This window comes from Thalassophryne amazonica, chromosome 10, assembly GCF_902500255.1.
Source record: "Thalassophryne amazonica chromosome 10, fThaAma1.1, whole genome shotgun sequence".
In the NCBI taxonomy this organism is placed as follows: Eukaryota; Metazoa; Chordata; class Actinopteri; order Batrachoidiformes; family Batrachoididae; genus Thalassophryne; species Thalassophryne amazonica.
The window spans coordinates 19,811,345-19,833,131 of record NC_047112.1 but is presented as its reverse complement, the minus strand read 5'-3'; the positions used below and the strand labels follow the sequence as shown (position 1 = coordinate 19,833,131).

The window sequence follows — 21,787 nt, the reverse complement described above, 5'->3', positions numbered from 1 at the left end:
TGAACCCTCGTGCGCATGCGTGAGTTTTTCCACGCCTGTCGGTGACGTCATTCGCCTGTGAGCACTCCTTGTGGGAGGAGTCGTCCAGCCCCTCGTCGGAATTCCTTTGTCTGAGAAGTTGCTGAGAGACTGGCGCTTTGTTTGATCAAATTTTTTCTAAACCTGTGAGACACATCGAAGTGGACACGGTTCGAAAAATTAAGCTGGTTTTCAGTGAAAATTTTAACGGCTGATGAGAGATTTTGAAGTGATTCTGTCGCTTTAAGGACTTCCCACGGTGCGAGACGTCGCTCAGCACTCTCAGCCGCCGTCGTCAGCCTGTTCAAGCTGAAAACCTCCACATTTCAGGCTCTATTGATCCAGGACGTCGTGAGAGAACAGAGAAGTTTCAGAAGAAGTCGGTTTCAGCATTTTATCCGGATATTCCACTGTTAAAGGAGATTTTTTTAATGAAAGACGTGCGGACCCGACGCAGCCAGCGCGGTGCGGCGGCACAGGAAAAACACCTCCGTGTTGATAACCATTTGTAAAATCCAGATAAAATGCGGATAAAATGCTGAAACTGACTTCTTCTGAAACTTCTCTGTTCTCTCACGACGTCCTGGATCAATAGAGCCTGAAATGTGGAGGTTTTCAGCTTGAACAGGCTGACGACGGCGGCTGAGAGCGCTGAGCGACGTCTCGCACCGTGGGAAGTCCTTAAAGCGACAGAATCACCTCAAAATCTCTCATCAGCCGTTAAAATTTTCACTGAAAACCAGCTTAATTTTTCGAACCGTGTCCACTTCGATGTGTCTCACAGGTTTAGAAAAAATTTTGATCAAACAACGCGCCAGTCTCTCAGCAACTTCTCAGACAAAGGAATTCCGACGAGGGGCTGGACGACTCCTCCCACAAGGAGTGCTCACAGGCGAATGATGTCACCGACAGGCGTGGAAAAACTCACGCATGCGCACGAGGGTGCAAGCATGTCTGACGTAAAAACATATGAATGAAATCCATATAGTTTTTGAAAAAAATAAAAAGGACCGTTACTTTATTGACAGCCCTCGTATATATAGTGCTACTAGTTTTTCATGGAAATATGCTGAACTGTTCAGTATTCAGCTCAGTAAAGACTTACTTTGAACAAACTGAGCAGGCCATTCCAATGTGACATAGAAAATATGGCGGAAATTATGGGGTACCATATTTAAATGTCAAATTCTAATGTTAGCACTGGTAACCTGGCCACTTTTTAGAATCTACCGAAAGTAGAAGCATAGGTTGGATGACCTCGACTGTGCCAGGCACGATAAAATTAGATTATAATCTGTGGCATATATTATTAATTCCATTCCATTTTTTTTCCCACTATAGAATTTAAATTGATAAATTATAGGGATTTGGAATTTTACAGTCAAAAGACTGACTTATTTTCCTTCTTTGTACTGAACAATATTGTTTAGCAGCTTCACTACACTGCACTGAGAGCTAAATGTAAAAGTTGTGATACTGTAGATGGAAACTGAGAAACACCACTTACAGGAGAGGACACGTCATGGGGAAAAAGCAAGCTCGTGTAAATATGAGAATTATCAGAAGGGCTTAACCACTTCCAGATCAGATGTCTGTGAGAGGGGATGTGGTTTGGACCACTGCCAGTCTTGGCACTTCAGTCTTTGGCACAAATCTGGAGCTTCAGACGAACGTAATGTAACTGATGTCTGACTGAGTAAACATCCGGTATAAACGGCAAATGCACTTTTTGGAGCCAAAATTGTGGCGTTGACTGACCTTATCTGAACTTATCTTTTGAAAAGAAAACATAAACTATCCTGTGAAAAAAAGTACATTCACAAACATGTGATGGACAAAGTGAGCATCAGTACAGTTCTCAAGCCTGATTCAAAGACAGTGCACTGCACGTGCACAGCACGCACATTCACACTATTAAACTACTCGATAGCTTTGAATGCTGCAATAATATTAATCCCACTGCTCGCCATGTATTTAGTTTTGGCCTATCACATAACACTTGATCCAAACCAACATGCAGGGCCATATCGGACCGGAAAAGCCAAAAGAAAAAGTGACCGATAAACTGCTAGTCTTCAACAGCATCCCTCCTAACCTCTTGATTCAAACAGGTGCATCTTTATAAGGTCACATGTTTTGTGTGCATGGTTTTGATCCGTCCTGCACATGACGCATGCCACGGTGTTGCTGGTAGAATAACAAGCATTTGGCAGAATGACCACGATCAACCCTGGTGGTCACGTTGCAGATTACACTGGTCAACACGATTTTTCAACAAATTTTGAGTAATTTGGGGGCGCTGAATTCAAATCTGATGTGTTTGCCAATCACATCATATTTCTGAGATATGAAAACAGATTTTTTTTTTTTTGTGTCAAACACTGAAGCAAAAGCTGCAGTCTCACGCACCTTTTCGGCCCCATAAACAATATTACAGCTCTTGTTCACATTTCGTGAACCTGGTTTTAAAAAATATGCTTGTGAAACTGTTTTTATGCATGATTAGTGGTAACATGGAGATTGCAAAAAAAACATGATGTGACAGAAGAAATCTGAGCTCAGATTTGGATTCAGCACCCAAAAATTACCCTAAATCAGTTCTCAAAGTCAATGCAAGAAAAAAAAAAATTGTTGACCAGTCTTATTCTTCTTATTCACCATCATTCTTAATTTCATGTCCTAAATATTTTCTTTGGATCTTAACAGCATATAGAAAGCAAGCAACACCCAAATATGGAGCGAAAGCCAGATTAACAGAAGCACAAAGTCAAGAAACACATCACTAACATAAACATTTCGTTCCATTTGCAATTCTCCAGCCAAGCTGATGCTCATGAATCAATGACCTAAAGGTTCTTTATCCTGTTGGATGCAGCTGAAGCAGTGGATTAGTCGCTGGGTGTTTATAACAGAATGCAGCCGGCAAGAGTGGGAACAGTATTCCCAAATTTACCTCAAATCTTTTAATTGGTGCCTGAAATGGGACAAGATGCCAGCTATCATGTTTACTAGTCTGACATGTGTTCAAAGAGTTTTCCATAAGACGTGGTCTTTGGAAGCTTTTAGTGGTCTTTTTTTGGGGCTCAGACATGTGACAGTTCAGGTTACAAATAGACTAAATTCAAAATTTATCTTACAATAAGTCCCAAGGTTGTCCCGCCCGTGTGGCGCTCTCTTACACACAAATACATTCTCACACTGATATAAAAAACCAAAGCATTTCGCTCGATGTGCGAGCCATATGACATGTGTAGACTGAAGGGTGACTTAAAGTGGTACACTTGGCAGCCAAATACTAAGCAATATGGACATCAAACAGTTTATAGGAGGTGAAAACTGAAGATTTGTGTCTTTAAGCCTCCTGACATTAACCCGGACTTAACCTGTACTCCTCAACCACAGTATTTCTTAAGCATTACACATCTAATTTATTTGTAGAATGATGTAATGGCCTCCATTAGAGCTTCCATATGTTTTAGATGCTTCTTTCTGCACAGCTCCATGCATTCTCCCAGCTTCAAAGGGCCTCCTACTCTGTAATCCCTCTCATATGTGCCTGCTGCAGAACAATCCAACAAAGCCTGCTACGACGTTTACATTAAGGAACGTATCTTCAACTGATGCAGTCGTTTGCACTTCCAGTGCTCCAGTCCACCTGCTCATCTGTCTGTCCATGGGAGCCAAGTCAAGTAAAGTCAAGTCTGGGAGCATACACAGGTGCCACATGTTGACGCATCCACCACACTCCACAACTACCCCGGGTCCTGGATAGCAACCACCCAGACAGACAACAGGTCAATCCCTATCTCTCAAAACCATCTATCTGGAACAGCCCGGTGGAACGTGGGTGTCCCCTTGGTCTTCTCCAGTGAGTGGGGTCCTCAACACTGAGGCAGCTGTCTACTGGATTAATTCAAGAGAAACGCACCACATCTACAAAATGATGCAGCTGATATTCCCTCGCAATGCTAGTGGCACTTAGTCGCCCTAAGCAGCCAGTCCTTTGATGCAAAGTCAATCCAGCAGTACCCAAGAATCTTTTTGAGGTTTAATAACGTACAAAAAAACCCTTAATGATGTCTTCCTCTGGAAACACTTAATAATTCCACCAAGATTTGAGGGCGTCCCAACCTTTTAATGTAATTACGCTCATTGGTAAGCAAAGAGATGAATGAGCCTGATCGCATATCCCAATTGGCTGACTTAACTGGTCCATGTAATTTTGAATTAATTGGCTCACTTAGAGACAATCTCAGCACTTTATTATAGCAGCTGATTACCCATTTTTGGCTTAACTTTATATACAAGAGTTATTATTTCACTCAACATTTACTATAACTAAGATTCTTCAGCTATAAGACACCAAGCTCCCTTCAGGAGGCTCACAGCCACGGACAAATCAGGTCTACTTCACAGAATCCTATAGTTTATATCCCACCTGTTCTATTACATAGTTCAGTCAGTCTAAAAGCCCAGCAACTGTTTAGTGGAGGGAGAGGAGCCAACTGTCCCTTAACATTAAAAGTGGGTCAGGACCCTTCATTTTCTCCATGCACGTCCACACCCTTAGGTGCAGCCGCCGTATTTCAACTTTCATTATGACGTAAGCTCACATGATGTTGAGAAAAAAACTATTTTAAGACATTAAAGGGCACGATCTAAGGTCGAGAAAATTAGAGCGCATGTTCCCTGTTGGGACTCCTGTGGGGGGATTTGATGAAGCTTCTGATCCACAGAAGGGCAACTATTAATTAATGTAAACACAGTATATAACTCACCTGTGGTCCATTTTTCCCAACATTTCCTGTGTCTCCCTTCTCTCCCTGTAAGCAAAAAGCAGCGTGCTGGTTAGCTTCCTGCAGTTAGAGACATCTGTCGTCATCCTGCTGGGTTGAACAGGATATTAGATGAAAGGAACATACACCTTGTGTGGGGCTTCTCAAGGTCCCCCCCAAGCCATTATATATAATGACAGCCATGGAAAATGTAATTTTCTTTCCTAATTAAGACAAGCACCACATGTCTTTACATCACATAACGCTATAATCAGATATAGTTATACATAAACACAAAGCCACTGGCACTGACACTAAACACTGAACCATAATTTAGAAAAAGGAAGATTTTCAATCACTCGATGCAGTAATTGTGGCTTTTGCACATTACTTTCTGTTATTCAGATGGGATGGGCGCATTCACACATAATAGTTCGTTTGTTTGCTTCAGACTAGGAACCAAAATATTACAATTGCTATGTTTATTTGAAAGATTCCAATTGGGATGGAATCCTTGATCGTTCACATGGCTTGTGAACTCAGTTACACTAAAAAAAAAAAAAAAAAAAAAAAAGACTCTTTGGATGAACTCAATTCAATTTTGTGCAGGATTTCCATCTAATAAACATATGGATCCACAACTCAAATAAAGCACATCCATGCAAGATAATTTAATTTAATTTAAGTGGGACTACATATATTTATTAGATGGAAATCTAATCCAATGAGTCCATTTTTTGAGTGCAGTCCTGAAATAACTGACAAAAAAAATGATATTTTAGTTTTTGAGATACACAGCCTGTGGATGTTTATTAAAGACAGAGTTAAAAAAATCCTCACAGTAGCATATGAAATGGCAAACAAGAAACAGAAAACTGAAAAAAAGAGAAAACATAATTAAATTGCTTCAACTGGTAACATACAAATGAATTAAGTTTGTCCAAATTAAGTTATCAATTTGGCAAAACTTTCATTTGGATCTTAACAGCACTTTAGACCACCCAATGCATTTGAATGTTACCACTGAAGCACTTGATTACGTTGCTCCAACAATTGTTTTTTCTCAGCATATACACTCAACAAAAATATAAACGCAACACTTTTGGTTTTGCTCCCATTTTGTATGAGATGAACTCAAAGATCTAAAACTTTTTCCACATACACAATATCACCATTTCCCTCAAATATTGTTCACAAACCAGTCTAAATCTGTGATAGTGAGCACTTCTCCTTTGCTGAGATAATCCATCCCACCTCACAGGTGTGCCATATCAAGATGCTGATTAGACACCATGATAAGTGCACAGGTGTGCCTTAGACTGCCCACAATAAAAGGCCACTCTGAAAGGTGCAGTTTTATCACACAGCACAATGCCACAGATGTCGCAAGATTTGAGGGAGCGTGCAATTGGCATGCTGACAGCAGGAATGTCAACCAGAGCTGTTGCTCGTGTATTGAATGTTCATTTCTCTACCATAAGCCGTCTCCAAAGGCGTTTCAGAGAATTTGGCAGTACATCCAACCAGCCTCACAACCGCAGACCACGTGTAACCACACCAGCCCAGGACCTCCACATCCAGCATGTTCACCTCCAAGATCGTCTGAGACCAGCCACTCGGACAGCTGCTGAAACAATCGGTTTGCATAACCAAAGAATTTCTGCACAAACTGTCAGAAACCGTCTCAGGGAAGCTCATCTGCATGCTCATCGTCCTCATCGGGGTCTCGACCTGACTCCAGTTCGTCGTCGTAACCGACTTGAGTGGGCAAATGCTCACATTCGCTGGCGTTTGGCACGTTGGAGAGGTGTTCTCTTCACGGATGAATCCCAGTTCACACTGTCCAGGGCAGATGGCAGACAGCGTGTGTGGCGTTGTGTGGGTGAGTGGTTTTCTGATGTCAATGTTGTGGATCGAGTGGCCCATGGTGGCGGTGGGGTTATGGTATGGGCAGGCGTCTGTTATGGACGAAGAACACAGGTGCATTTTATTGATGGCATTTTGAATGCATAGAGATACCGTGACGAGATCCTGAGGCCCATTGTTGTGCCATACATCCAAGAACATCACCTCATGTTGCAGCAGGATAGGATCTGTACACAATTCTTGGAAGCTGAAAATGTCCCAGTTCTTGCATGGCCGGCATACTCACCGGACATGTCACCCATTGAGCATGTTTGGGATGCTCTGGACCGGCGTATACGACAGCGTGTACCAGTTTCTGCCAATATCCAGCAACTTCGCACAGCCATTGAAGAGGAGTGGACCAACATTCCACAGGCCACAATTGACAAACTGATCAACTCTATGCAAAGGAGATGTGTTGCACTGCATGAGGCAAATGGTGGTCACACCAGATACTGACTGGTATTCCCCCCCAATAAAACAAAACTACACCTTTCAGAGTGGCCTTTTATTGTGGGCAGTCTAAGGCACACCTGTGCACTAATCATGGTGTCTAATCAGCATCTTGATATGGCACACCTGTGAGGTGGGATGGATTATCTCAGCAAAGGAGAAGTGCTCACTATCACAGATTTAGAATGATTTGTGAACAATATTTGAGGGAAATGGTGATATTGTGTATGTGGAAAAAGTTTTAGATCTTTGAGTTCATCTCATACAAAATGGGAGCAAAACCAAAAGTGTTGCGTTTATATTTTTGTTGAGTAGTTGGCTGCCTGAACTAGTTTGCAGGCTGCAATTATATTTATCACAAATACAAATCATCTGCAGTATGCATGGCCAACTCACTTCTAAACCATCAGGGCCAAGTTCCCCTAAGTATCCTTTCCGTCCAGGTTTTCCCTGTAAAGTCAGAGAGACAGGCATAAAACTGCAAACATACACTGAAAAGACAGAAGATGGCATAGCTCAAACTGTGTGTTGAGCTAGAAAACCAGGTGCTTCGATCTGAATAGATTTTTATTCAAGTCACCTGCAAAATGTTGTGTACTTGTTGGTGTGTGCTTGTTCTTACAGTGGGGCCAAAGCTGCCAGGTGGGCCACGTGGTCCTTCATCACCCTGTGCAAATACAATATGTAAGGGACTGATTTGTGTAAAATCCCTGAGAGAACAAATTGTGTTTGCAAAAAGACATTACAGCTCGAGAAAAGCATGAAATTAAACACCTTTAGTCAGCTTACTAACATGTCTATAAATGCCTTCAGCTGAACACAATGTGTCCTCTCGCAAAAGAAAGACGAATCTGAAACACAACCTCAGCTGTTGTAAAGCTCACAAACATCAACACTGCCTGGAAATTTTCTCAAGTTACACAGAAGTCAGTGGTTTTCCTCAGATCTCCAGCCAGTGGTGTATAGGATTAGAGTCGCATCAAGCACACAAAAAAGATACTGTATTAAGGAGAAGGATATTAGGCATTAAAAAGACAATGATTTCAGTTTGAAACAAACAATCAATCAAATATTTCTGTTTCATGGAATGTTCTTTGTCATCACAGCCCTATTAAGCCTTATTAAGCCAAAAGCCCTACTATAAAACCGACTCAGCATAAATTCGACAATGCAGATAGGAAAGGTCTACAGTTTTCACAATACGAGGTCTATTAGAAAAGTATCCAACCTTATTTAAAAAAAAAACATATGAATTTGAATCACGTGTGCTTGCGTGAGCCAACCTTGAACCTTCATGCGCATGCGTGATTTTTTTCACGCCTGTCGGTTGCGTCATTCGCCTGTGAGCAGGCTTTGAGTGAGGAGTGGTCCACCCCCTCGGCGGATTTTCATTGTCAGGGAAATGGCTGAGAGACTGCTGCTTTGCTTGATCAAATTTTTTTTTGAAACTGTGAGGCACATCCATGTGGACACCATTCGAGAAATTCAGGTGGTTTTTGGTGAAAATTTTGCCATATGTTTTTTTTTTTAAATAAGGTCGGATACTTTTCTAATAGACCTCGAACAGTCAACAAACGTTGGACTAGCTCAGGTGATCTGCACTTCACAAATTCCATGATAGGAAAACATCCTTTGTGGGAATCTGCTTTTACTCATATTTGGCTGTTTTTATTGGGGAGAGTATATGTAACAACAGCCAGTAGGTGGTGCTGTCTGTAACGAAAGCCAGCAGGAGTAGCTGTGCATGTTGTAGTCAATAGGCCTCATTCGCCCGACAGTCAAAGGATACTCTGGCCACTTACACCAGAGCCCAGGTTTTAGACTACTGGTCAGAGTGTCCGCCTGCCATGCCAGAGAGCGTGAGTTTGTGTCTTGAGTGGAGCGAATGGGAGGAGTCAATCACAACACAACACAGAAAAACCAGAAGAACAGCTACATGTGCAGTGAAGTAAACTTCACTACCCAAGGTCAAAAGATGTTCTAGTGGCAGATGTCTCTAGCCTTATGGTTAGAGCGCCTGCCTCCCACATCTGTGGACTTGAGTCCAGCAAGGGACGAAGCAACTCGTGCTACATATGGTGATCCAATCGGGGCTGCAGCACTTTCAAATTAAGACAAAACTATCAAATGTAAAACAAACAAACAAACAAACAACTATATCAATTCTGCAATGGGTATGTGTGGCAAAAACAGGTTCCACATTGGAGCATAAACAAGCATAACTTCCATTAAATGCAACAATTTTATCAGTTCACATGTCTGCTGCAATTTCACACAACTCGCGCAAAAATACAGATGTGCTGCAAATATCCACAACACAACTCAAGTACTAACAACTGAAAAAGATATTTCCTCCCACATGAAAGCTGATAGACTGTTCAGTGCATCACAGCACCCTATTATCTTTATATTTATGTGGATGTCAGAGCTGAGTTCATTTATTTGTTGATGATTTTACTTTTCAGCGAGCTACAGAATATTGTAGACTTTAAGTTGAGGTTTTTTGCTTGTTTGGCTGGTCTGGCAATTTACATTTTGAAGCAAGTTATATGTCAAAAAATACTGCATTATCATTTACGTCCACAAGATGGCATCATCTACATGTGTGATAAACTGCTCCTGAATCCTGATATAAATGAGGAACTGTCTGATCCACACTGGAGAAGAAGGTGGTGGTAATGCACCATTAAGATGGATTCCAACCACTGTCAAGAAGAAGAACAACAACAAATCCTGAATGAGAACGATATGGTGTGTCTTGGAGAAGGACGCACTCTTGAACAAAGACAGGGAATAACCTTCATACTTCTTGGCACTCCACTTCTCTGCACTTTGAAAGACAGCCAAAACTGCAACAAGGCAGGTGGCCAGGCTAAGGTAAGACAAAGTAAAATGCTCGAAAAATGTAGAATCAATTTAAATATTTATTTCTATTTATTGAGGTAAAAGTGCCCACATTTAGCTCGTTCTTGAATATTTTTGACTGTTCAGTGGTGACAAGAAGCAGTTTAGTCTTGATATCTTTGTGCCTTGTACATTGACATTAATTAGCTTCTGCCATCTGGTGGTGGTGTTTGCATGATAAATACATAATGTGTCGATCAAAATCATTTTGCTTCTTGTTTGTAAAGCAGGTAGCACAGTGGATAATTAGCTATACATACACTCGGGTTTGAATCCTACTCATGCCTGTTTATGCCTTGAACATTTAATCTGTGTTGTCTCAGTCCACCCAGCTGTAAATGGGTACCTGCTTTGACTGAGGAAGAAAATGTGAAACATCACTGATACATATATCAATCAATCAATTTTATTTATATAGCGCCAAATCACAACAAACAGTTGCCCCAAGGTGCTTTATATTGTAAGGCAAGGCCATACAATAATTACGTAAAAACCCCAACGGTCAAAATGACCCCCTGTGAGCAAGGACTTGGCGACAGTGGGAAGGAAAAACTCCCTTTTAACAGGAAGAAACCTCCAGCAGAACCAGGCTCAGGGAGGGGCAGTCTTCTGCTGGAACTGGTTGGGGCTGAGGGAGAGAACCAGGAAAAAGACATGCTGTGGAGGGGAGCAGAGATCAATCACTAATGATTAAATGCAGAGTGGTGCATACAGAGCAAAAAGAGAAAGAAACACTCAGTGCATCATGGGAACCCCCCAGCAGTATAAGTCTATAGCAGCATAACTAAGGAATGGTTCAGGGTCACCTGATCCAGCCCTAACTATAAGCTTTAGCAAAAAGGAAAGTTTTAAGCCTAATCTTAAAAGTAGACAGGGTGTCTGTCTCCCTGTTCTGAATTGGGAGCTGGTTCCACAGGAGAGGAGCCTGAAAGCTGAAGGCTCTGCCTCCCATTCTACCCTTACAAATCCTAGGAACTACAAGTAAGCCTGCAGTCTGAGAGCAAAGCGCTCTATTGGGGTGATATGGTACTATGAGGTCCCTAAGATAAGATGGGACCTGATTATTCAAAACCTTATAAGTAAGAAGAAGAATTTTAAATTCTATTCTAGAATTAACAGGAAGTCAATGAAGAGAGGCCAATATGGGTGAGATATGCTCTCTCCTTCTAGTCAATCAATCAATCAATCAACTTTTTTCTTATATAGCGCCAAATCACAACAAACAGTTGCCCCTAGGCGCTCCATATTGTAAGGCAAGGCCATACAATAATTATGAAAAACCCCAACGGTCAAAACGACCCCCTATGAGCAAGCACTTGGCCACAGTGGGAAGGAAAAACTCCCTTTTAACAGGAAGAAACCTCCAGCAGAACCAGGCTCAGGGAGGGGCAGTCTTCTGCTGAGACTGGTTGGGGCTGAGGGAAAGAACCAGGAAAAAGACATGCCGTGAAGGGGGGCAGAGATCGATCACTAATGATTAAATGCAGAGTGATGCATACGGAGCAAAAAGAGAAAGAAACAGTGCATCATGGGAACCCCCCCACAGTCTACGTCTAAAGCAGCATAACCAGGGGATGGTCCAGGGTCACCCGATCCAGCCCTAACTATAAGCCTTAGCAAAAAGGAAAGTTTTAAGCCTAATCTTAAAAGTAGAGAGGGTATCTGTCTCCCTGATCTGAATTGGGAGCTGGTTCCACAGGAGAGGAGCCTGAAAGCTGAAGGCTCTGCCTCCCATTCTACTCTTACAAACCCTAGGAACTACAAGTAAGCCCGCAGTCTGAGAGCGAAGCGCTCTAATGGGGTAATATGGTACTACGAGGTCCCTAAGATAAGATGGGACCTGATTATTCAAAACCTTATAAGTAAGAAGAAGAATTTTAAATTCTATTCTAGAATTAACAGGAAGCCAATGAAGAGAGGCCAACACGGGTGAGATATGCTCTCTCCTGCTAGTCCCCGTCAGTACTCTAGCTGCAGCATTCTGAACCAACTGAAGGCTTTTTAGGGAACTTTTAGGACAACCTGATAATAATGAATTACAATAGTCCAGCCTAGAGGAAATAAGTGCATGAATTAGTTTTTCAGCATCACTCTGAGACAAGACCTTTCTGATTTTAGAGATATTGCGTAAATGCAAAAAGGCAGTCCTACATATTTGTTTAATATGCGCTTTGAATGACATATCCTGATCAAAAATGACTCCAAGATTTCTCACAGTATTACTAGAGATCAGGGAAATGCCATCCAGAGTAACGATCTGGTTAGACACCATGCTTCTAAGATTTGTGGGGCCAAGTACAATAACTTCAGTTTTATCTGAGTTTAAAAGCAGGAAATTAGAGGTCATCCATGTCTTTATGTCTGTAAGACAATCCTGCAGTTTAGCTAATTGGTGTGTATCCTCTGGCTTCATGGATAGATAAAGCTGGGTATCATCTGCGTAACAATGAAAATTTAAGCAATACCGTCTAATAATACTGCCTAAGGGAAGCATGTATAAAGTGAATAAAATTGGTCCTAGCACAGAACCTTGTGGAACTCCATAATTAACTTTAGTCTGTGAAGAAGATTCCCCATTTACATGAACAAACTGTAATCTATTAGACAAATATGATTCAAACCACCGCAGCGCAGTGCCTTTAATACCTATGACATGCTCTAATCTCTGTAATAAACTTTTATGCTCAACAGTATCAAAAGCAGCACTGAGGTCCAACAGAACAAGCACAGAGATAAGTCCACTGTCCGAAGCCATAAGAAGATCATTTGTAACCTTCACTAATGCTGTTTCTGTACTATGATGAATTCTAAAACCTGACTGAAACTCTTCAAATAGACCATTCCTCTGCAGGTGATCAGTTAGCTGTTTTACAACTACCCTCTCAAGAATCTTTGAGAGAAAAGGAAGGTTGGAGATTGGCCTATAATTAACTAAGATAGCTGGGTCAAGTGATGGCTTTTTAAGTAATGGTTTAATTACTGCCACCTTAAAGGCCTGTGGTACATAACCAACTAACAAAGATAGATTGATCATATTTAAGATTGAAGCATTAAATAATGGTAGGACTTCCTTGAGCAGCCTGGCAGGAATGGGGTCTAATAAGCATGTTGATGGTTTGGATGAAGTAACTAATGAAAATAACTCAGACAGAACAATCAGAGAGAAAGAGTCTAACCAAATACCGGCATCACTGAAAGCAGCCAAAGATAACAATACATCTTTGGGATGGTTATGAGTAATTTTTTCTCTAATAGTCAAAATTTTGTTAGCAAAGAAAGTCATGAAGTCATTACTAGTTAAAGTTAATGGAATACTCAGCTCAATAGAGCTCTGACTCTTTGTCAGCCTGGCTACAGTGCTGAAAAGAAACCTGGGGTTGTTCTTATTTTCTTCAATTAGTGATGAGTAGAAAGATGTCCTAGCTTTACGGAGGGCTTTTTTATAGAGCAACAAACTCTTTTTCCAGGCTAAGTGAAGATCTTCTAAATTAGTGAGATGCCATTTCCTCTCCAACTTACGGGTTATCTGCTTTAAGCTACGAGTTTGTGAGTTATACCACGGAGTCAGACACTTCTGATTTAAAGCTCTCTTTTTCAGAGGAGCTACAGCATCCAAAGTTGTCTTCAATGAGGATGTAAAACTATTGACGAGATACTCTAACTCCCTTACAGAGTTTAGGTAGCTACTCTGCTCTGTGTTGGTATATGACATTAGAGAACATAAAGAAGCAATCATATCCTTAAACCTAGTTACAGCGCTTTCTGAAAGACTTCTAGTGTAATGAAACTTATTCCCCACTGCAGGGTAGTCCATCAGGGTAAATGTAAATGATATTAAAAAATGATCAGACAGAAGGGAGTTTTCAGGGAATACTGTTAAGTCTTCTATTTCCATACCATAAGTCAGAACAAGATCTAAATATGAATATGATTAAAGTGGTGGGTGGACTCATTTACTTTTTGAGCAAAGCCGATAGAGTCTAATAATAGATTAAATGCAGTGTTGAGGCTGTCATTCTCAGCATCTGTGTGGATGTTAAAATCGCCCACTATAATTATCTTATCTGAGCTAAGCACTAAGTCAGACAAAAGGTCTGAAAATTCACAGAGAAACTCACAGTAACGACCAGGTGGACGATAGATAATAACAAATAAAACTGGTTTTTGGGACTTCCAATTTGGATGGACAAGACTAAGAGACAAGCTTTCAAATGAATTAAAGCTCTGTCTAGGTTTTTGATTAATTAATAAGCTGGAATGGAAGATTGCTGCTAATCCTCCGCCCCGGCCCGTGCTACGAGCATTCTGACAGTTAGTGTGACTCGGGGGTGTTGACTCATTTAAACTAACATATTCATCCTGCTGTAACCAGGTTCTGTTAGGCAGAATAAATCAATACGTTGATCAATTATTATATCATTTACCAACAGGGACTTAGAAGAGAGAGACCTAATGTTTAATAGACCACATTTAACTGTTTTAGTCTGTGGTGCAATTGAAGGTGCTATATTATTTTTTCTTTTTGAATTTTTATGCTTAAATAGATTTTTGCTGGTTATTGGTGGTCTGGGAGCAGGCACCGTCTCTACGGGGATGGGGTAATGAGGGGATGGCAGGGGGAGAGAAGCTGCAGAGAGGTGTGTAAGACTACAACTCTGCTTCCTGGTCCCAACCCTGGATAGTCACGGTTTGGAGGATTTAAGAAAATTGGCCAGATTTCTAGAAATGAGAGCTGCTCCATCCAAGGTGGGATGGATGCCGTCTCTCCTAACAAGACCAGGTTTTCCCCAGAAGCTTTGCCAATTATCTATGAAGCCCACCTCATTTTTTGGACACCACTCAGACAGCCAGCAATTCAAGGAGAACATGCGGCTAAACATGTCACTCCCGGTCCGATTGGGGAGGGGCCCAGAGAAAACTACAGAGTCCAACATTGTTTTTGCAAAGTTACACACCGATTCAATGTTAATTTTATTGACCTCCGATTGGCGTAACCGGGTGTCATTACTGCCGACATGAATTACAATCTTACCAAATTTACGCTTAGCCTTAGCCAGCAGTTTCAAATTTCCTTCAATGTCGCCTGCTCTGGCCCCCGGAAGACAATTGACTATGGTTGCTGGTGTCGCTAACTTCACATTTCTCAAAACAGAGTCGCCAATAACCAGAGTTTGATCCTCGGCGGGTGTGTCGTCGAGTGGGGAAAAATGGTTAGAAATGTGAAAGGGTTGGCGGTGTACACGGGGCTTCTGTTTAGAACTACGCTTCCTCCTCACAGTCACCCAGTCAGCCTGCTTTCCCAGCTGCTCGGGATCTGCCAGAGGGAAACTAACGGCGGCTAAGCTACCTTGGTCCGCACCGACTACAGGGGCCTGGCTAGCTGTAGAATTTTCCACGGTGAGGAGCCGAGTCTCCAATTCGCCCAGCCTGGCCTCCAAAGCTACGAATAAGCTACACTTATTACAAGTACCATTACTGCTAAAGGAGGCCGAGGAATAACTAAACATTTCACACCCAGAGCAGAAAAGTGCAGGAGAGACAGGAGAAGCCGCCATGCTAAACCGGCTAAGAGCTAGTAGCTGCGCTAAGCTAGCGGATTCCTAAAAACACACAAAGTGAATAATGTGTAAATAATTTAGAGGTGATTCAGCAGAGGGAGTGCTTTAGTTAAGGCACGTGAAGATTACACTGTGAAACAAATCGTTATCTAGGTAACTAGATCAATCTAACTGCGCAGATTAAACAGCTAACAGATACAGCAAAACACCGCTGTGCTCCGGAACAGGAAGTGAGACAATACTGCAGTGAGAGCCAACCACCAGTAGAGGTATATGTTGTGGACATGACGTGCGAAGCTCTTCAACATCTCACCATGTCATTTAGGTTTCTTCAGACTTTTTGTCTACCATCGGTTTGTGGCTTTTTACAACAATGTTGTCCAGTTTGTGGTTTTGTCTACCATGGGCAGATTTTTTGTGCCATTTCTGCTTTGTGGCTTTGTCTAACATCGGTTTGTGGCTTTTCACAGCTTTTTACAACAATGTTGTCCGGTTTATGGTTTTTTCCCCTATGGGCAGATTTTTTTTTTGGGCCATTTCCGGCTTGTTTTGTGCCATTTCCGGTTTGTGCCTTCATCTACTATAGAGCGAGCTTCGTGCCACTGTGCAGTGCTTCATTTGTATAAATCCCTTTGAGCAGCTGGTTATTGGAAAAGCATTCTAGAAATGCAGTTCTTCTTCTCCCATGAAGCAGCAGTACAATGTCTTGTCATGTCTTTGGTTTGTATTTATTGGTGTTTTATAGTTTAGTTTAGCTGTTGTACAGCACTTTGTTAAACACTGCTGCATTTTTAAAAGTGCTCTACAAATAAAGCTGGACTGGATTGGATTCAAAAATAAATGAAATTTACAGACTGATGTGACATGTACGAGGTCTGTCCATAAAGTATAGGTCCTTTTTATTTTTTTCAAAAACTATATGGATTTCATTCATATGTTTTTACGTCAGACATGCTTGAACCCTCGTGCGCATGCGTGAGTTTTTCCACGCCTGTCGGTGACGTCATTCGCCTGTGAGCACTCCTTGTTGGAGGAGTCGTCCAGCCCCTCGTCGGAATTCCTTTGTCTGAGAAGTTGCTGAGAGACTGGCGCTTTGTTTGATCAAAATTTTTTCTAAACCTGTGAGACACATCGAAGTGGACATGGTTCGAAAAATTAAGCTGGTTTTCAGTGAAAATTTTAACGGCTGATGAGAGATTTTGAGGTGACACTGTCGCTTTAAGGACTTCCCACAGTGCGAGACGTCGCACAGCGCTCTCAGGCGCCGTCGTCAGCCTGTTCAAGCTGAAAACCTCCACATTTCAGGCTCTATTGATCCAGGACGTCGTGAGAGAACAGAGAAGTTTCAGAAGAAGTCGGTTTCAGCATTTTATCCGGATATTCCACTGTTAAAGGAGATTTTTTTAATGAAAGACGTGCGGACAGGTCCGCGCGTCGGCTCGCAGCCGCCGCGACGCTCCACCACAGGAAAAACACCTCCGTTGGAAGCCTTAAGGACAAGTTGGAACATGTCCAGCTGTTAAACAATTTCTCATATACTCACTCCACTGAAAGCCATCAAAAGCCGCCTGGATTTTACAAATGGTTATCAACATGGAGGTGTTTTTCCTGTGCCGCCGCTCCGCGCCGGCTGCGTCCCGACGCGCGGACCCGTCCGCATGTCTTTCATTAAAAAAATCTCCTTTAACAGTGGAATATCCGGATAAAATGCTGAAACCGACTTCTTCTGAAACTTCTCTGTTCTCTCACGACGTCCTGGATCAATAGAGCCTGAAATGTGGAGGTTTTCAGCTTGAAACAGGCTGACAACGACGCCTGAGAGCGCAGCGCAACGTCTCGCACCGTGGGAAGTCCTTAAAGCGACAGTATCACCTCAAAATCTCTCATCAGCCGTTAAAATTTTCACTGAAAACCAGCTTAATTTTTCGAACCATGTCCACTTCGATGTGTCTCACAGGTTTAGAAAAAATTTTGATCAAACAAAGCGCCAGTCTCTCAGCAACTTCTCAGACAAAGGAATTCCGACGACGGGCTGGATGACTCCTCCCACAAGGAGTGCTCACAGGCGAATGACGTCACAGACAGGCGTGGAAAAACTCACGCATGCGCACAAGGGATCATGCATGTCTGACGTAAAAACATATCAATGAAATCCATATAGTTTTTGAAAAAATAAAAAGGACCGTTACTTTATTGACAGCCCTCGTATGTTTGTTTTTTCTCCTGTTTCAAGTTTGATCTGATAACAGCATTTTGTGGATTTGCTAGTGCTGTCTTAAATTTCCCTTTTCAGACATCATAGAAGGATATTTAAACGGACATTTAACACTATAATTTAACATGAAATATGGCAAAGGATGGAATACATTTTCATAAAAGGTGTAGAAAAGCATCCTTTAACATATACGAGGTCTATTAGAAAAGTATCCGACCTTATTATTTTTTTTCAAAAACCATATGGATTTGAATCACGTGTGATTACATCAGACATGCTTGAACCCTCGTGGGCATGCAAGAGTTTTTTCACGCCTGTCGGTTACGTCATTCGCCTGTGGGCAGTCTTTGAGTGAGGAGTCGCCCACCCTCTCGCGATTTTTTCATTGTTTAGGAATGGCTTAGAGACTGCTGCTTTGTTTGATCAAAATTTTTTCAAAACTGTAAGGCACAACTGAGTGGACACCATTCGATAAATTCAGCTGGTTTTCGGTAAAAATTTTAACGGCTGGTGAGAGATTTTGGTCTGGTAGTGTCGCCGTAAGGATGGCCCACGGCGCCTGACGGCGATCTGCGCTTCAAGGCAGCAGCGTCTCGCCTTTTCAAGTTGAAAACTTCCACATTTCAGGCTCTGTTGACCCAGGAAGTCATCAGAGAACAGAGAACTTTCAGAAGAAGTCGGCATGAGGAGTTTATTCGGACATTCCATTGTTAACGGACATTTTGTAATGAAAGAACGTGCGGGCAGAGTCGCATGTTGGGCCGGACCCGACCGCGGGGGGTCGCGACAGGAAAAACACCTCCATTGGAAAACTTAACGGGCAAGTTGGAACATGCCCAAGCTGTTAAACTATTTCTCAGTTACTCACTTGTTGAAAGCCATCAAAAGCCGACTGAATTTTACAAATGGTTTTCAACACGGAGGTGTTTTTCCTGTCACGGCACACACAGATTTGCCGAGTCGTCACGGAAACGACTCTGCGAATTTGCGTGCACGTCTTTCATTAAAAAATGTCCTTAAACAGTGGAATGTCTGCATAAAGTCCTCATGCCGGCCTCTTCTGAATCTTCTCTGTTCTCTCACGATGTCCTGGGTGAATTAAGCCTTAAATTAGGATGTTTTCAGCTTGAAACAGGCCGACAACGGCACCTGGAAGCTCTACACGACGTCCCGCTCTGTGGGAAGTCCTTACAGCGACAGAAACACCCCATAATCTCTCATCAGCCGTTAAACTTTTCACCGAAAACCAGCTTAATTTCTCGAATAGTGTCCACTCGGATATTCCTCACAGGTTCAGAAAACATTTTGATAAAGCAACGCGCGCCGTCTCGAGCAGCGTGTGAAACAAAGGAATTCAGCCGAGAGGGCGGGGACCATATCTCACTCAAGGCCTGCCCACAGGGAAATGACGTCACCGACAAGCGTGAAAAAACTCATGCATGCGCACGAGGGTTCAAGCATGATTGGTGTAATCGCACGTCATTCAAATCCATATAGTTAAAAAAAAAAAATAAAAGTGTCGGTTTATTATCTAATAGACCTCGTACATTTGTCTGTATATTATAATTCACCCAAAGTCTGAAAATAGAAAAAAACGGAAGGTGAATTGGAAGTCACCCAGCACCTTGAAATTGAACTATTATTAATCATTGACTAAATATAACTTTACGTTTCCCCTCTGTGATTCAAGAACAACCTCAACAACTGTGTATGTAATTGAGCATGCTTTGACTGACACTGCTTTGACTCTGTGCCAGGAAAACTGTGCCAGAGATGAGGAAACATGGGCTGATCCCAGCCAGAAGGTGCCCGATCAACCCTGCCACATTCAGTACAACAGAAAATATTTTTTGTGCTGTATATGTGCAAAAGGTTTCATTCCTTTTTTTTTTTTTCATTGCTGGAATATTTTCAGGCTTGTTTTCATAAATACCTGTGGAACATGCCCCGAGAGACATTGCAGCAGGAGAATAACTCCCACTTGGATCTATCATTCAACTGTTTGAGATATGACGAACTCTTAATGTGCTCACAGGATGAAAATGTGAGTTAAGGTTGCCTCAGTTTAATGAGTCACTGGAAATCCAATGATGGTCTCTATTTTGCACCATACTATTACTTTGGATGAAAGCATCAAGAGGTGTACAGACACGATAAATTAAGTTGGATGCAGAAACACCTCACCTGTTCTCCTTGAGGCCCCGGTGGGCCTTGGGGCCCTCTGACACCCTGCAAACCCTGAAACACAGCAGAATGATTGGATGGATCATTGACTGATGGATGGATGTCAATCAGTAGATCAAATGGCCATGAGATAGGCAGATTGATGAGATAGAGTATGTACAGAGTAAATTGTTCTACCTTCAGTCCAGGTGGACCATTTGGCCCTGGTACTCCAATATCACCAGGAAACCCCTTAAAAATGACAAAAGCAGTAGATGCATTTCACCAGTCATGACTCACATATCAAACATGTTGAGATGGCTTTGACACACTGAATAAATTCATTATTTGGCGTGTACATGGCTTCAGACTGGAACCATTTACAGTGATTATGTTTTAATGTTCTACAGCAGCTTTGGAGATCACCCAAGGCATGTTTGCATAAATCTGCAGCAAATTGATGTTGTATTCTTAAATGTATGGAGGAACTTTTATTGGAAATGGATGTCAAGATAGTGATTGATTACTAAACTGATAGAATTTTAATACCTTCACGTTTGCCTTCCATGATGCAATCACTCTTTTCATGATTTCTACCTGCTTGCTGTTGGTGTATGTGACATGTGGCCATCCTTATGCTTGAATACCATGAATCTTTTATATGTTCCATGCTTTTCATGTGCTCTGCAACATCATGAACGATCTGTTCCAGAAGAGATTGTGTATTCTAAAAGCAAAGTCCAAACAGGCCCAGTACAGATGGACAAAAAGGGAAAGTAAAGGGAGGAGAAGTTTAATGCAGTTGATATACCAAACAGATGTGGGGATGCAGAGACGACTACTCTTATTTGATCGATCAAATTCAGTGACTCTAAACTCCAGGCCAAAGTCTCAAAGTCAAATTTCAATTCACCTCCATTTCTAAAATTTCAACTGCAAAATTTATCCATTAATGCTTGAACACAAAAGGCTTTGGGCCCCGATCTGCCAACTGATGCAAAGCAGCACACAGTGCTGCATGTTTAGTTTTCACCCAATGCAGCTTTAATCTTTGCACCCAGCTCCTGTCGTCTAAATTGCAATAGCACTTCGTGGGTGCATGTGGTCGTCCATCACCATAAAGTGTTTGCACCTTAGACCACCAAAAACCAGGGCTAAAGTCCAGCACTCTCAGGTGCTATAGAAAGAGCACAACACTCGGACGTACCTTCAATGACATCATAACACATGCACTGTCTGCTTGTCTGCACATATCGCTGCCAGTCACCTGCAACATTTGGGAACATCTATGAATTCCCCAAGAAGAGTTGGGGGTTTTGGCAAAGGATAGGGAAGTGTGGCCTGAGCTTCTTAGTCTGCTGCCACCCTGATCCAGATAAGTGGCAGAAAATTAATTAGTTTGTTTCTCTTCTCACAAGTCCTCAATAGATGAAGATCAAACCTGGAACTGCACTTAAAAGGTGTTATAAAAAGTACAGACCTGGGTCTGGGACCCCTTTTTATGCCACGGAATTTAAGATTTTCCCATCAACAGACCACAGCACATCAAGATCAGTCACCACTCCTCCTCCACCATCACTCTCAGCACTGGTGTCCCTCAGGGCTGTGTTCTCAGTCCAGCCTTATGCTCTCTCTTCACACATGACTGCACGCCCTCCCATGACTCCAACACTTTCATCAAATTTGCTAACAACACAACCATAGTGGGACTCATAACCAACAGTAATTGAAATGCCTACAGGGAGGAGGTCCAGACACTGACAACCTGATGGAAGGACACTTGACCTCATCCTCCA

At 42.1% G+C, this 21,787-nt stretch overlaps 1 protein-coding gene across 1 annotated transcript in view; it reads right to left on the bottom strand.

The window, feature by feature from the left end:
* LOC117519456 (collagen alpha-1(XXIV) chain) overlaps nt 1-21,787 on the bottom strand; it is a 240,449-nt gene that overhangs the window by 89,094 nt on the left and 129,568 nt on the right. The window contains 5 exon segments of the mRNA XM_034180800.1: nt 4,797-4,841; nt 7,548-7,601; nt 7,774-7,818; nt 20,013-20,066; nt 20,190-20,243. Of these exon segments, the coding sequence (XP_034036691.1) occupies nt 4,797-4,841; nt 7,548-7,601; nt 7,774-7,818; nt 20,013-20,066; nt 20,190-20,243 (252 nt within the window).